The sequence below is a fragment of the Hypanus sabinus genome, chromosome 3, assembly GCF_030144855.1.
Source record: "Hypanus sabinus isolate sHypSab1 chromosome 3, sHypSab1.hap1, whole genome shotgun sequence".
Lineage (NCBI taxonomy): Eukaryota > Metazoa > Chordata > Chondrichthyes > Myliobatiformes > Dasyatidae > Hypanus > Hypanus sabinus.
Window position 1 is genome coordinate 46,075,153 of NC_082708.1, and position 17,631 is coordinate 46,092,783.

At 40.7% G+C, this 17,631-nt stretch overlaps 1 protein-coding gene across 2 annotated transcripts in view; it reads left to right on the plus strand.

Annotated features, from left to right (window-relative positions):
* Window positions 1–4,162: 4,162 nt before the first annotated feature.
* LOC132391268 (palmitoyltransferase ZDHHC20-B-like) overlaps window positions 4,163–17,631 on the plus strand; it is a 115,906-nt gene continuing 102,437 nt past the window's right edge. Inside the window, exons 1-2 of one of the 2 annotated variants that reach the window (XM_059964210.1) lie at window positions 4,163–4,301; window positions 8,667–8,693. In XM_059964210.1, coding sequence (XP_059820193.1) covers window positions 4,184–4,301; window positions 8,667–8,693 — 145 coding nt within the window. In that variant the 5' untranslated portion in view covers window positions 4,163–4,183. The remainder of the gene's footprint in view (window positions 4,302–8,666; window positions 8,694–17,631) is intronic. The other variant, XR_009511153.1, reaches the window with a different exon arrangement.

Sequence of the window (17,631 nt, forward strand, 5' to 3'; positions counted from 1 at the left end):
AGTATCTGTCCAAATCCCTTTTAATCATTATAATTGTATCAACCTGTACCATTTACTGTGGCAGCACATTCCAATTAGCCACTACCCTCTCCATGAAGAAATTGCCCTTCAGATCCTATTCAAGTCATTCCTCTCTCAACTTAAACCTATGCCCTCCAGTTTTAGACTCCCCTTCCCTGTGAAATAAAGACTGAAAATCCCTTTTATCCATACCACTCAATGTTATAAACTCCTATAAATTCTCTCCAGTCTCCTTTGCTCCAGGGAAAGAAACCCCAGCTTATCCTGTCTCTCCTCGTAACTCAAACCTTCCAGGGATCAGCTGTGCTGGATTGGGTGTTGTGCAATGAACCAAAGGTGATGAGAGCTTAAGGTTAAGGAACTCTTAGGGAACAGTAATCAGAATAGGACTGCGTTCACTTTGAAATTTGAGAAGGAGAAACTAAAATCCAGTGTGTTAGTATTTTAGTGGAATAAAGGAAATTACAATGGCATGAGAAGGAAACTGGCCAAAGTTGACTGGAAAGGGACACTAGCAGGAAGGACAGCAGAGCATGGCTAGAGTTTCTGTGAAAAATAAGAGAAGTGTAAGACAGATATATTCCAAACAAGAAGAAATTTTTGAATGTAAGAAGGACTCTACCCCTTGGCTGACAAGTGAACTCAGAGCCAAAGTAAAAGCAAATGAATGGGCATACAAGGAAGCCAAAGCTAGTGGGAAGATAGAGGTTTGGGAAACCTTTAAAAACTTGCAGAAGGAAACTAAGAAGGTCATTAGGGAGGAAAAGATGAATTATGAAAGGAAGCTGCAACTAATATCAAAGAAGATACTAAAAGCTTTTTTAATTATATAAAGGGCAAAAGAGAGTCAAGAGTAGATATAGGACCAATAGAAAATTATGCTGGAGATATTGTAATGAGAGATGCAGAGATGGCAGAGGAACTGAATGCATATTTTGCATTAGTCTTCACAGTGGAAGACATCTGCAATATACCGGACATTCAAGAGTGTCAGGGAAGTGAAGTATGTGCAGTGAAAATTATGGCTGAGAAGGTGCTCAGGAAGCTTAATGGTCTGAGGGTGGATAAATCTCCTGGAGCTGATGGAATGCATCCTTAAGTTCTGAAGGAAGTAGCTGGAGAAATTGTGAAGGCATTAAAAATGATATTTCAAGAATCAATAGATTCTGGCATTGTACTGGATGACTGGAAAATTGTAAATATGACTCTGCTATTTAAGGAGGGTGAGAGGCAGCAGAAAGGATACTATAAACCTGTTAGCTTGACAAAAGTAGTTGGGAAGATGATGGAATTGATTGTTAGGGGTGAGATAGCAGAGTACCTGGAGGTATATGACAAGATAGGCCAAAGCCAGCATAGTTTCCTGAAAGGAATATCTTGCCTGACAAACCTACTGCAATTTTTTGAGAAAATTACAAGCAGGGTAGACAAAGGAGATGCAGTAGATGTAGTGTACTTGGATTTTCAGAAGGCCTTTGACTAGGTGCTGCACATGAGGCTGCTTAGCAAGATAAGTGCCCATGGAATTACAGAGAAGTTACTAGCACAGGTGGAGCACTGGCTGATTGGCAGAAAACAGAGAGTGGGAATAAAAGGATCCTATTCCGGCTGGCTGTCGGTTACCAGTGGAATTCCACAGGGGTCGGTGTTGGGACCGCTGCTTTTTACAATGTATGTCAGTGTATTCCATGTATGTCAATACATGTGGATTAATGGATTTGTGGCTAACTTTGCCAATGATCCAAGGATAGGTGGAGGAGTGGGTAGTGTTGAGGAAACAGAGAGTCTGCAGAAAGACTTAGATAGTTCTGGGGAATGGGCAAAGACGTGGCAAATGAAATACAATGTTGGAAGGTGTATGGTCATGCACTTTGGTGGAAGAAATAAGCAGGCAGACTATTATTTAGATGGGGAGAAAATTCAAAAAGCAGAGATGCAAAGGGACTTCGTAGTCCTTGTGCAGGATACCCTAAAGGTTAACCTCCAGGTTGAGTCAGTGGTGAAGAAGGCAAATGCAATGTTGGCATTCATTTCTAGAGGTATAGAATGTCAGAGCAGGTATGTGGTGTTGAGGCTCTATAAGGCACTTGTGAGACCACACTTGAGAGTATTGTGTGCAGTCTTGGGCTCCTTATTTTAGAAAGGATATACTGACATTGGAGAGGGTTCAGAGAAGATTCACAAGAATGATTCCAGGAATCATCATCTTTAGGTATGTCAAAGTTACTTCCCATTGTAGGAAAGTCTAGGGCAAAAGGGTATGACTTCAGGATTGAAGGAAGTCCATTTAAAACAGAGATACAGAGAAATTACTTCAGTCAGAGGGTGGTGAATCTGTGGAATTTGTTGCCATGAGTGGTTGTGGAGACCATGTCATTGGGTGCATTTAAGGCAGAGACAGATAGGTTCTTGATTAGCCAGTACATCAAAGGTATGGGGAGAAGGCAGGGGAGTGGGGATGACTGAAAGAATTGGATCAGCCCATGATTGAATGGAGAAACAGACTCAGTGGGCCAAATGGCCTACTTCTGCTCCTATATATGGTTTAATTGAATGGGATCCCTGGTTTTCAATCACAGTCAAAAGAGTGTAATTTCTAATACTTTAAAACATGTTATGACCAATAAAGATTGAAATATACACACTAGGTTGTCGGCTGAAATATCATAACTTTTAATGTTCAGAAGGTATTAAGGATGTTGAAAATTTAAAAGAAACAACTATGCTGGTGATTTTTTTTGTGCTAAAATCAGATACTACCATATTGATTGTGTGTATTTTATCAATCATTATGAATGTTCTGTAAAACCCAAAACACAAATTGATTTCAAATGGAAAAATCTGCAAATTCTGGAAATCCAAGCAACACAAACAGAATACTAGAACTCAGCAGACCAGGCGGCATCCAAGGAAAAGTACAGTCGACTTTTCAGGCCAATACCCTTCAGCAGGACTGTGGGGAAAAAAGATAGTTAGAGGGTGGGGGGAGGAGAGAGAGAAACACCAGGTGATAATGAAACCGGGAGAGGGGTAGGAGTGAAATAAAGAACTGGGAAGTCGTTTGGTGAAAGAGATACAGGGCTGGAGAAGGGGGTATCTGATAGGAGAGGACAGGTCCATGGAAGAAAGGGTAAGGGGTGGAGCACCAGAGAGAGGTGATAGGCAGGTAAGAGAGGGAAATGGGAATGGGGTGGGGGCAATTACTGGAAGTTCGAGAAATCGATGTTCATGCCATCAGGTTGGGGGCTACCCAGATGGAATATGTGTTGCTCCTCCAGCCATCGCGACGGTAGAGGAGGGCATGAAGGGACATATCAGAATGGGGTGTGAAAATTGATTTTCATCTTTACTTTAAACGAATGGAGTAGTTTTACTATCAGGTTATGAATTGAATTATCTACTATTACTAGCAATGCAAACAGAAAATTATTCCGTTTGTTCCACCATTGCCCTCCCCTGCCTTCTTTCCCACTTAACTAGCTTCTCATTCTCAAGCCTGTTTAGGGGTCTTGACGCCATCATCTGCAATTTGTTACTTTCATCTATTAATAAAAGGATTGGCTTTGTATACCGCCTTAGGCTGCCTTTTCTGAATCTCACCACAGAATCGGGGTGGTCGGAGCCGGCGCTGTTTCTTTCCAGATCTCAATTGATGACCGCGATCCTACAATCAGCCCAACACCAGGAGCTCGTCCCTTCGACCCACAGACCGCACACCACACCTTGGCAGACCAATGCGCCCGTTTGTCCCGCTCTCGGGTAGTCTACGACAGCTAACCTGAGACCCAAACTCTCTTCAGCTCACTTACTCTCTCCCCTTTCCTGAGTGAGCTTCCACAACCGTAAGATTGTGTGAGGGAATGCGCGCAGCCCCACCAAACAGTGAATCAGAGACCTCGAAATCTAACTTTTGGTAGCACCTTTTTTAAATAGCCCGCTTCATAACCTCAGTAACTCCGAAAGATATATGTGTTTTACGCTTGAACAGACCTCATTATCTGCAGCCACTGGTGCAATAATGGTCACAACACGACTCAGACCTACAGTCGTCAAACTGTGGGATGGACGAGCGTGCGTCACGTGACGGTTGCCCGCCAGCGATGCCGCGCAGAGGTAGTGTGCGCATGTGCGGTGTCTCCGGCTGGGCTGGGGGTGGGTCAAGATGGCGCCGTCGAATGTCCTGAGGTGTTGTCAACGGGTGGTCGGTTGGATCCCTGTCATTTTTATCACGCTCGTTGTCTGTTGGTCTTACTACGCTTATGTGGTAGAATTATGTATCTGTGAGTAAAATATAAATGCATGTTACGATTTGTATTGTTCTGAACCATTTTGTTGTACTGTGGTGCAGAGGAGGAGGAGGAAGTGTCTGTGCTGGTCTCCCACTCCCATCCCGGTGAAATCGCCGGGGAGAGGTAGGTGCCTGATACAGGTTCGGCATTAGCAGAGGGTACATGCTGCTCCGTTATTAACAGCTTCCATGTAGTCCGTCCAGCTGCAGGTGACCACAACCACTGTCCCGTAGATCCGATTAGCTTAAAGTGAATGGGTTAATTACCGGATTTTAATCGACGGTAGAATTGATTCTGATTCAGTCATCACTTATAGAATTTTTTTTGTTGTTCCCCCCCCAAAAAAAAATGCGTTCGTGGTAATGACGAGAACATAGGAGAAAAATAGCTTCAAGTGGTGTGAAGTATGTTCCACTAAGCAGCTTCTTGTAGTTTAAGACGAACGTTTTCGACGGTAACTTAATATTTAAATTTGTAAACGAAGAACTTCGCAGCTGTCCACCAGTTAAACTTCCGTGTTTTGTTTTCTTGGTTCAGGTAGAAAAGTGATCTCATTGATCAGGAAGTTCCTGATTCATTCTTGTGTTGTGTTAACTAACGCAGTGGCATTTGAGTAAGGGCGCAGCAACCGCCGGTCACCATTTTTGAACGAACCTCAAGTAGATACTTTTTCGGACTATATCCTCTCTTCACTAGTGTTAAGTTGCAAGCTGAACTGGAGTGACAGTCAAACATTTATTAAAATGGAAATTTCTTTAATGAAATACTGGGAATATTAAATCTATTGTTTTCAATCTTGACTACAAACTTGATTCCTTTTCTGGTAGCTTCAATGCAGATCTTGACAACTGAGAAACTGAACCAGATTAATGTAAACTTTGTCATACCTGACCCCATGAAGACCTGTAGATCAAATACTACCTGTCCAAACAGTGGCAAACCACGTTCATCTGCAGCTTAAACTAGCATCACAGCATTATTACCCCCTAGATTTGATTAAACTCCCTAGTTTTACACATTCCTAGTAAAATATCTCCTATTTTCTGTAAATTTGAAATCATCTAAGTCTGTTTCTTATGTACTGTCAATCCGGTTTGACAAAGTCAAATGTTTGTAAACTTAAATGAAGCAACACCTTAGTTTACACAATCTCTTCGCCTCTGCCCTCTCCTTTGTAATTGCTATTTAACCTCTGAGATACCCTGCACCCCTCCTATTCTTGCTTACGCGTTGTGTTTCATTGTTAGTAGCCATTGTTAGTAGACCTTAAGCACTGGAGTTCATTCTGTCTCAGAATTTTAAGGTACACATTTAAACCTGCCTCTAATTGGGATTTTGGTCATTTGCCCTCATATCTGCTTGATGTTAAGTTTTAGATATTATTGAGAAGTGCCTTGCAATATTAACCTGTACATCAGTGTTCTGTATAAAGGCAAAGTATCATTAATAATTTCACTGCCCTCCTTCATTTTATAGGTTCTGATGCATCATGCATTTCAGTTAAAAGTCCTGAAATTAGGCATTCCTATCCTATAATTCCCCACCTTGCTATATCCATTTTAACAGATGTCTTAAAACACAGATCTTTGAGTAAGCTTTTAGCTTCGTTCAGTACTAATTAATGCACCTCAAAACCTGGACCTCTGTATCTTTCTCCACAACTGGATGTTTGACTTCCTTATTGAGAGACTACAATCAGTACAAATCTGTAATAACATATCCTCCTTGCTGACAATCAGCACAGGCGCACATCAAGGATGTGTGCTTAAGCAACCACCCTACCCTGTAGACTCATGACTGTGTGGATCAACACAGCTCAAGCACTATCGATAAATTTGCCGGCGATACCACTATAATTATTGGCAAAATCTCGGATAGCAATGAAGAGTTGCGCATGAGTGAGATCAGCTCATTTAGTGGTGTCACATCAACCTTGTATCCAACATTAGCAAGACCACGGAATTGATTGTGGACCTAAGGAAGGGAAAGTCAGGGGAACATACATCAGTTTCATGGGAGGGGGTGGCCAGCAGTGGAAAGGGTATCCCTAGGTGTTAAGATGCAACAATCTACCCTGGGCCCAATACAGTGCAATCACAAAGAAGGCATGACAGCAGTTCCATTTCATTAAGAGTTTGAGGAAATTTAGTATACCACCAAAGACTTGCAAGTTTTGACATGTGTATGATGGAGAGCATTCTGACTGGTTGCATCATTGTTTGGTATAGAGACTCCAATGTGTAGGATCAAAAGAGGCTGCTAAAGGTTAACACAACCAGCTCTATCATGGGCACAACCCTTCCCACCATTGAAGACATCTTCAAGAGGTGGTACCTCAAGAAGATGACATCTATAATTAATTTGAAGGTTATTGTCATCTGATTATACAAATATACAACTAAATGAAACAATGTATCCCTGAACAGTGCACCCATGAAACATATCACACACAGCACATAAAATAAAATATTACCACAAGTAAATTAATAAAATATAATCCAAAGAGCATGTAGTGCGTAATACAAGGAAACAGCTTGGTGTCCGAGTGACAAGACCTCAGTGGTGGCAGAATATTCATTAGTCTCAAAGCCTGAGGGAATAAGCCATTGCCCAGTCTAGCAGTCCTGATGCTCTTATACCTTCTGCCTGATGGTAGTGGGTTAAAGAGATTTGTGGGGTGGTTGGTAACCTTCATATGTAAAGGTTAAGAGCTGTCACCATCCTGGACATGCCCTCGTCTCAATACTGTACCTCTTTCATTTTTGCTGTGTGAACTGAAGATTCAGAGGTGCAAAATGGTTGCAGCATGGTGTGTATGAGCCAAATCGAGAATTCATTTAAGAAATTTGCTTTGGAATCTAACAAAGTATATCTCTTTGATTGACACACACTTGTGAAATACTTTATGAAACAGTGTAACATCCAGTTATTCATTAAGGCAGATACAATTAGCCATTGGATATTTGACATTTTGACTCTGTACCAGTGAAGACAATAAATAAATGTTCATGTTAATTGGCTGACTAATGGGAAAAATCAGTTTACAGGCAATTCTGAAGAACCGTTCAGAACCCTCATGTATCAACAAAATGGAAAATGAATTATGAGTAGATTTTTCTCAGATATATAATCTTTGATGCTGAATGTTAGTAAGAGATTCAGAAATAATATCTTTGATATTTTAGTGGGCAGAGATATTCTCAATGCCAGTCAATGTTTAAACAGTCTTTTCTAAATAACAAAATTCAACTGATAAACTGTTTGTAAAGCTACTCCATTCATTAAAAGTAAAGATGAAAATCACAAGAGAAAATCTGCAGATGCAGGAAATCCATGCAACACATACAAAATGCTGGAGGAATTCATCAGGCCAGGCAGCATCTATGGAAAAAAATATAGTCGATGTTTTGGGCCTGGAGGACTCGGGCAAAAAATTCAGGGCTGACCGAGGAGTCTTCCTGAGATAAATGCCAATACCTGCATTTGGCCCATATCCCTCTCCCTGTCCAAATTTCTTTTAAGCACTTGTACCATTTACTATGGCAGCAGGTTCCATATAGCCAGTACCCTTTCCATGAAGAAATTGCCCTTCAGATCATTCCTCTCTCAACTTAAACCTCTGCCCCCCTCCCCAGTTTCAGACATCTACCCTGTGAAATAGACTGAAAATCCATTTTATCCATGACATTCAATTTCTGTGCTCTGATTCTATATGACTATTAAAGTACCTAGCCAACAGCTTTTGCTCATAAAGGTTGTACTTTAGATAACATGTCAGAGGGAAACCTGTGCATGTGAAATATTTTAGAAGTTACTTATGTTGAAAAGATAAACTTGATAATGAAATAATGTTTTGTTTCCTTTTAAGGCCATCATCTTTTATCTATAGGAACAAAGCTTTTCTACCATGGGTATTTAATTATTGTAGAAGCCAATTACACCTTGTTAACACAGTCTTTAGGACTGCAGCACCAACTAATGATAACTGTTTTCAGAACTGAGTGCGTGGTTGTGAGTTTGTTTCAGAAGTGTAGGGCAGGTGTGCACAGACTGTGACTAAACATGCACGGATGATGTTTTGATTCCAGAGGCAGGGCTTATATGGACAGCCACTGGGAATTTTTCTCCCAGAAGTACATATCAAAAATACCCCTTTAAGAAAGTCGTACACAAATGCAGTGTTACTTCATGTATTTTACAGGCTAGAAAATTCAGCTCTGCTATTGGTGGCTGAGCTATACATTAAATTGGATTAAAGTTTTCTCTTCCTGTCAAAATAGGTGTTACCATTTGGGTTTAACAATTAAAATATAAATATAGAGTTTAACATTTTAACTGTTTTCTTCTATCTTACAGTTACCATCCAAAGCATTGGGGAAAAAGGTAAGCATCAAAATTAACCAAACAGTGCTTTGATGGCTCATAGCATAAAAATTGTATTTTTAAATACGATTAAATACAATTTTAAAAAAAACTTTGCATTTGAATTTAGCAACTTGTATCATTGCGTATTCAGGCAAATATAGAACTTCATTGTGACACAACTGTAGTTTCATTTTACTTTGCATAATGTCTATAACCAACAACATCGGGTCTATCAATGATATGCTAAGAAACATCTACCTCCTTTGGATTTCAGGATAATTATAGCATTTGACATGTGCTGTAAAAGTTTCTGCATCTAAGTTTTGGAAGTCGTTGATTATTTCTCAGGGTATTAATATTTAGACCACTGATTTTTAGTGGTTCTACAAAATTCAACATAATTGTTGCTGTGTTTTTCTTAGTCAGTTTTGTGATGTGCCAACCAAACCTAACCTATTTACATTACTTGAGACTGCAAATAGTTAATTCCAATATCAAAGCTGTAAAGCTGTCAAAAATCTGAAACACGAATGTTTCCGTTCATTTTTCTTCTTTTCCATCAGAATGAATTATCTTTACGTGGTTATATCCCATTTATTTAGCTTATCCAGGATTTGTATTTTATATTACTTACAGGGATAGCTTTGTTGCTGCATGTGTATTTAAAGCTGAGGAAGAATTAATGAGAAATTGAGATTAAAACCATAGACTTCTTTCAGATGGAAAGAAAGCAGGGTAGTGTTTTTATATATTTTAGACTAATCTAAAAGACTGGAATTAATAACCTAAACCTATAATATAAATTCCAGCTATTGAAATGTGTGCTTTGGATTTTATTTTAATCAAATCTATTTGATTGTAGAAAGTGATTACATTTATTATAAACACGTAGCATTGGTGATCCAGCTATCTAGCTATCTTTCAACAATAACTGTTTTAAGGAAGGAAGCCTGCTATTTCTGGCTAGTGTGTGTCTGAGACCATAGCAATATTGTTGCCTCTTATCTCTGAAATCATCTAGCAAACTGCAAAGTTGTAACAAATATTTCCTAAGCAAAATAGAAATGAACCAGATATGGCAAAGGCACACCCAGTTTAATCAACCATGAAGAATCATCCTTGCTAACATCTGGAAACATTCCGAGGTTAGATTAATTCTGAAGTCGGGAAGCAGCCTGATATATTCATACCCTGCAAACAGTAATTAGCAGCCAACAATCCCAACTCCTTCATCACTTCAGATTTCTCCTTTTTACATCTGGTCAACTGGTAGCAAGATATTCAGAATGATAATGCCAAAGGTTTCTACTACTGATTGTTGTTGAATGCCATTTGGTAAGATGGGTAGTAAGAGACAATGTAATCTAAGTGGGTCTACCATATCCTTCTGTGTTATTGGCTCAGTAGCATTGCTGCTAACTGAACTGGTTATGTCCCAAAGGATGAGTTCTTCAGAACTGAGTTTGGGACACTTTTATGAATGATAACTCCATGAACGTTATCAAAACCATTTTACCTATTGCAAATGATGGCACTTGTTGGAATTGCCACAAACTGTCCTTGTTTGGATAAAGTATCTACACAATGAGGATGCCATTTTGTTCTTTTGCACCATCATAGTAAATGGGGAAAAAACAGATCTAGTAACTCATAATTTGGCATCCACTAGCTGTATCAGAAAACTAGGTATCATTCTGGTGCTCTAACGCAAATCTATAGAGATGAAACTGCCAGTTCCTATATTCAGTTGATTAGCTAAACCTTCACAGTTCTGCCGCATATAATTATGTATAGCTTTGGTAGTTACCAACCAGCCACAGAATTATCTTAAATTAAAGCAGAACTCAGCACAAGTGTAAGTGATCAGTATTACATGTATACAACCATTTTCAGATAGACATACTAAACCTGCAATTCATCCAGAGATTATCAGTGTCATAGATGACAGCCATTTGTGGTTGATCCACTAGATTATTGGTTCCAAAACCTTTTAGGGTTACCAACCCTTGGCTCCCAAATCACATCCTCTGTCTTTCCAGTCATTACATGAAAACTATAAAGAATTTTGATTTACATTGCACAGTGAAGGAAAATAGGAATTGAAAATTATTCAAATATATTTAAAGGTACAAATATAATTATTTCTTTATTTAATTACAATAAAAACAATTTTATCAACAATTTTAGAGCATATATTAGCAGTCCAACTTTTCAATACTTCATTGCTTTTTCACCTTTCACTGAGATGGATGGGTTGGGGCAGTGATATCAGCTTCTCAATATCATGCTGATTATCATTCAGGAGTCTCAGATCCCTACAATCAGTAATTTGCAGTCTGTTTCATTGCTTTGAAAGAAGTTGAGCGACTGCACTGAAACAACGTTCCACAAAATCTGATGTTGGAAAGGCAATGAAGAAGATCTTGACCGTATTCTATGGTGCATGATAGCCATCAGGCAATTCTTTCCGCAACCAAAAGTCTTTATGGTTTTTTTGAATCTTGGCTTCAGTTCAAAGTCATTTTGTAGTCAGATTGCTTCTTCCTGCATCCTTCCTGGTAATTCCTCATTACACATGTTCACAAATGGATTTGTTACCCATTCTGGAATTTGGATCAAGAGAAGATCCTGTAGTCTCTGACATGTGTTTGCAGCTTAACCAGCTGGGCACAGTATACTTGAAGATCATCATCTGGTATTCTTTCTTTCTCTTCCAACTCAGAGAGGTTCAGAAATGGAAAAAGGTCATGACAACCAATGTTGCACTTAAATATGGTTAACTTGGACAGGAATATGGAGACGACTGATTTGATTTTAAAATCATATCATTTTCTTGTAATTATCAATTTATTTCATTAAACTTTGCAAATAATTCTGACAAATAAGCAATGTTATGCATAATATTCTTGAGATGATTAATGAATGAAGCATTCGAGTCTTCAAAGAATTTTCGGTTTCAAAACTTGCGTGCTCTGCAAGTGCAAGCTGCTCATTGTTCTTAATACAAAGCTCTTGAGTAGTTAAGAATTGAGACCATAGGATTTGGTTTTATTTACCATTGTGATACCAGTATTTAATCCCACTTTGGGAACACTGCAATAGATAAACAAAAGCTTTATGACATGCCATAAAAACAGAAAATGCTGGAAACATCCAGCAGGTCAAATGGCATCTATGAAAAGAGAAGCAGAGGTAATTATTCTGGTCTGAGACCCTTTGTAAGAATTCTGTAAGAGAAATAACGTTGATTAGCAGTTGCATGGAAGACAGGAAGGAAAGGGTAGAATAGTGATAACCTCTGAAAGGGTAGGAACGAATGGTTTAATGTAACAGTTAGATAGATAGATAGATACTTTATTCATCCCCAAGGGGAAATTCAACATTTTTCCAGTGTCCCATACACTTATTGTAGCAAAACTAATTACATACAGTATTTAACAGTATAAATATGATATGCATCTAAAATCACCCTCCCAAAAAGCATTAATAATTAGCTTTTAAAAAGTTCTTAAATAGTTTACTAAAGTGCATTGAGTGGTAACTTAAGCTCAGTCCTAACCTCGGCACTTTAACATGTCTTGCCCCTGGTGGTTGAATTGTAGAGCCGAATGGCGTTGGGGAGTAATGATCTCTTCATCCTGTCTGAGGAGCATTGCATTGACAGCAACCTGCCGCTGAAGCTGCTTCTCTGTCTCTGGATGGCGCTGTGCAGAGGATGTTCAGGGTTTTCCATGATTGACCTTAGCCTACTCAGCACCCTCCTCTCTGCCACCGATGTCATACTCTCCAGTTCTGTGCCCACGACAGAGCCCGCCTTCCTTACCAGCTTATTAAGACATGAGGCGTCCCTCTTCTTAATGCTGCCTCCCCAGCACGCCACCACAAAGGAGAGGGCGCTCTCCACAACTGACCGATAGAACATCTTCAGCATCTCACTACAAACATTGAATGACGCCAGCCTTCTGAGGAAGTACAGTTGACTCTGTGCTTTCCTACACAGGGGCATCTGTGTTGGCAGTCCAGTCTAGCTTCTCGTCTAACTGCACTCCCAGATACTTGTATGTCTTAACCTGCTCCACACATTCTCCATTAATGATCACTGGCTCCATATGAGGCCTAGGTCTCCTAAAGTCCACCACCATCTCCTTGGTCTTGGTGATATTGAGACGCAGGTAGTTTGAGTTGCACCATATCACAAAGTCCTGTATCAGTTTCCTATACTCTTCCTCCTAACCATTCCTGACACACCCCACTATGGCCGTGTCATCAGCGAACTTCTGCACATGGCAGGACTCCCGAGTTATATTGGAAGTCTGATGTGTACAGGGTGAACAGGACCGGAGAGAGCACGGTCCCCTGCGGCGCTCCTGTGCTGCTGACCACCGTGTCAGACCTACAGTCTCCCAACCGCACATACTGAGGTCTGTCTGTCAAGTAGTCCGTTATCCAAGCCACCATGTGTGAGTCTACTCCCATCTCCGTTAGTTTGTGCCTTAAGATCCTGGGCTGGATGGTGTTAAAGGCACTAGAGAAGTCCAGGAATGTAATCCTCACAGCACCACTGACCCTGTCCAGGTGAGAGAGGGATTTGTGCAGCAAGTACATGATAGCGTCCTCCACTCCCACCTTCTCCTGATACGCAAACTGAAGAGGATCCCGGGCGTGCCTGGTTTGTGGCCTCAGATTCTGTATTATCAGCCGCTCCATGGTCTTCATCACGTGCGACGTCAAAGCAACAGGTCTGAAGTCATTCATCTCCCTTGGTTGTTGTTTCTTCGGTACCAGGACAATACAGGATGTTTTCCACTGTCTGGGTACCCTTCTCTGCTCCAGGCTCATGTTGAAGATGCGCTGAAGGGGTTCTCCCAGCTCAGACACACAGGCCCTCAGTAATCGTGGGGATACTCCACCCGATCCAGCCGCCTTGCTGGTACAGATCTTCCTCCGTTGACCTTCCACCTGTGCAGCCGTAATCTTGGGCGTGGGTAAGGTCTCCTGTGAGTGGCTATTTTCCTGTGAGGGAAGTGAGAGGGAGGACGAATAGAGAGACAAGCCTGGTGTGGAGTTCTGCGGTGAGGATGAGATTGTGCTATCGAACCTATTGAAGAAGTTATTCAGCTGGTTCGCTTTCTCCACATCTCCACTTATGTTTGCCCCCCGCTTTGCACCGCATCCGGTTATGATCTTCATCCCATTCCACACCTCCTTCATGCTTTTGTTCTAGCTTCCTCCTATACTGCTCCTTTGCCCCCCTGAGCTGTACTCTGAGTTCCTTCTGAACTCTTTTAAGCTCCAACTGATCGCCATCTTTAAAGGCCCTCTTCTTCTGGTTTAGGAGGCCTTTGATGTGGCTAGTGATCCAGGGCTTATTATTGGGATAGCAGCGAACAGTTCTAACAGGAACAACGGCGTCCACGCGAAAGTTAATATAGTCCGTTGTGCAGTCAGTGACCTCCTCAACGCCCCCACAGAGCCCCCCTTGCAGTACATCCCAGTTGGTAGTACCGAAGCAGTCTCTCAGGGCCTGTTCAGCTTCAGGAGTCCACTTTCTAAAAGAGTGTGTGGTAGTGGGATGCCTCATCACAGAAGCAGATCTGTGTGTTATATCTTGCTAATATCCGCACTTTTTAAGCTTCTCTAACATCCTGGCTCTGGTTCTGAAAATTTGTCTCTCCATACCAGCCACATTCACAACCAAGCTGTTTCAGTTTCATTTCAACTATGGCATCAGCTAGATAAAATTTTTAAAATGCTGAGATATATTCTGTGGACATTTTGGCAGGCAAAATAGAAAGGTCATTGTTACCTGTAGAGATAGAGATTATATGAGGTTGAGGTATCAGGAACCTTGAGCTATAAATACACTAGCCACCAAACTTTGTGTCGTGGCTTATGGAGGCTATTTAAGAAAGATACAGCCAATTACTTTGGTTTATTTCCAGAAAGAGAGACTTTTAAAAGTTGGAATAATGTGAAAACTGTACCAATTCCTCATTTTGACCACACTGGAAGTACTGCACAAGATTCTGATTCTGATCGCTATTTTATCCTGCTCATATATTTACTGTACAAAAGTCTTGGGCACCTTAGATTTTTTTTATTGTTACGTATCCCGTAACTGGATAACTTACCAGCAAAGATAGAGAGGTCCGTTGAAGTCTGATGTCACTATTTTCAAACGTTTTTATTTATAAAGGGGCACAAAAGTAAGGTTAATACAAACACTCAGATAATGCACGTCGTCAATACTCAATCTACGACCGAGAGAGAGAGATTGGGGAGAAGAGAAAAAAATTGTCGGGTGTTTATGAAGCTTCCTTGAAATCTGGAGAGCGTTGGTTCCCTCTCCCCGATGTTAGTTAAAAGCGGTTTTCCGTGATTCCAGCCACAAATTCCAATCCCGGAATCTAACGCACATGGCTTCCTTCAGAATGGCTTCCCGCTGCTGTGGGATCACTCTCGTGTCTTCTTGGTGCGTCTGAAGGGGCTGTCCCCCTGAGACCCTCCTTTATACTTCCTCACGGGGTCACAGCTGTCAATCAGGTTGGGATGATGCAATCTCTCTCTCAACCAGCCCACCTTACCCGAGGGCTTTTCACATGGTCTCCATGAGACAATAGTCACTGTCGCCTTATTTTGCATCCCAGGTGGAACGTGCTCTTCGGCACATTTCTCTCTCTCCCACTTCCTGAGTCTATTCAGCACATCTCTCTCTCCCACTTCCTGGGTCTACTGACCCCCACCCCCCCCAACGGGTGCTCTTGCGATTCTCACAAAGGAAGGGGCTGGGATCATAATATTATATAAATCTTGTTTTAGATGTTTATGTTTTGTCTTCTGCATTACTGTGTCAGAAGAAATGAGCAAATTTTAAATTTCCAAACATTCATTTTCCAAAATATTAAATGTACAGAAAAATGTTTGTACTTTGTTAAAGTAATATATTAAGTTACAGATCACTTTTCAACTAAAACTTCGATTTCTTTGCAAGTATATAACCCAGCACATGAATAAACAAAGATAACAATGATCTAGGGTGCTAATGATCAATGACATAATAAGTTAAATGAAGCTGAAATGGATATAGAAGGAGTTAATCTGGGTGAAGACCAACCAAACTAAGAGGGAAGGGTGTGGCATATGTGACAATTTAATCTTCAGATCATCAATTCGTACACCATGGCTAGAGTAAGCATTGCAATAAGACACAACGTGGTCATTTTGCATTAGCAAGATCTCTCCCAAGCAGAAATTTTGCAGCAGACAGGAGTTTCAAGATGTTTTGTCCAAGCTCTTTTGAAGAAGCACAAAGAAACGGGCAAGGTTGAGGACCAAAACACAGTTGGTTGGCCATGGAAACTGAGTGCAGCAGACGAGAGAGACATCATACTGATGTCCCTTCTAAATTGGAAGCAGTCCAGCACTGCTATCAGCTGAAAATCCAAGTAAATGACATCTGCCTTTCCTTTGTCCACCCTGCTTGTTACTTCCTTAAAGAACTCTAACAGATTTGACAGGCAAGATTTCCCTTTACAGAAACCATATAACAATTACAGCACGGAAACAGGCCATCTTGGCCCTTCTAGTCCATGCTGAACACTTACTCTCACCTAGTCCCACCTACCTGCACTCAGCCCATAACCCTCCATTCCTTTCCTGTCCATATACCTGTCCAATTTTTTTTTAAATGACAAAATTGAACCTGCCTCTATCACTTCTACTGGAAGCTCGTTCCACACAGCTACCACTCTCTGAGTAAAGAAGTTCCCCCTCATGTTACCCCTAAACTTTTGCCCCCTAACTCTCAACTCATGTCCTCTTGTTTGAATCTCCCCTATTCTCAATGGAAAAAGCCTATCCATGTCAACTCTATCTATCCCCCCTCATAATTTTAAATACATCTATCAAGTCCCCCCTCAACCTTCTACGCTCCAAGGAATAAAGACCTAACTTGTTCAACCTTTCTCTGTAACTTAGGTGCTGAAACCCAGGTAACATTCTAGTAAATCTCCTCTATACTCTCTCTATTTTGTTGATATCTTTCCTATAATTCGGTGACCAGAACTGTACACAATACTCCAAATTCGGCTTCACCAATGCTTTGTACAATTTTAACATTACATCCCAAATCCTATACTCAATGCTCTGATTTATAAAGGCCAGCATACCAAAAGCTTTCTTCACCACCCTATCCACATGAGATTCCACCCTCAGGGAACTATGCAACATTATTCCTAGATCACTCTGTTGTACTGCATTCTTCAGTGCCCTACCATTTACCGTGTATGTCCTATTTTGATTATTCCTACCAAAATGTAACACCTCACACTTATCAGCATTAAACTCCATCTGCCATCTTTCAGCCCACTTTTCTAACTGGCCTAAATCTCTCTGCAAGCTTTGAAAACCTACTTCATTATCCATAACGCCACCTATCTTAGTATCATCTGCATACTTACTAATCCAATTTACCATCCCATCATCCAGATCATTAATGTATAAGACAAACAACACTGGACCCAGTACAGATCCCTGAGGCACACCACTAGTCACCTGCTTCCAACATGACAAACAGTTATCCACCACTAGTCCCTGGCATCTCCCATCCAGCCACAGTTGGATCCATTTTACTACTTCAATATTAATACCTAAGAATTGAACCTTCCTAACTAACCTTCCGTGTGGAACCTTGTCAAAGGCTTTACTGACAACATAGACAACATCCACTGCTTTACCCTCATCAACTTTCCTAGTAACTTCTTCAAAAAATTCAGTAAGATTTGTCAAACATGACATTCCACGCTCAAATCCATGTTGACTGTTCCTAATCAGACCCTGTCTATCCAGATAATTATATATACCATCTCTAAGAATACTCTCCATTAATTTACCCACCACTAGCGTCAAACTTACAGGCCGATAATTGCTTGGTTTACTCTTAGAACTCTTTTTAAAC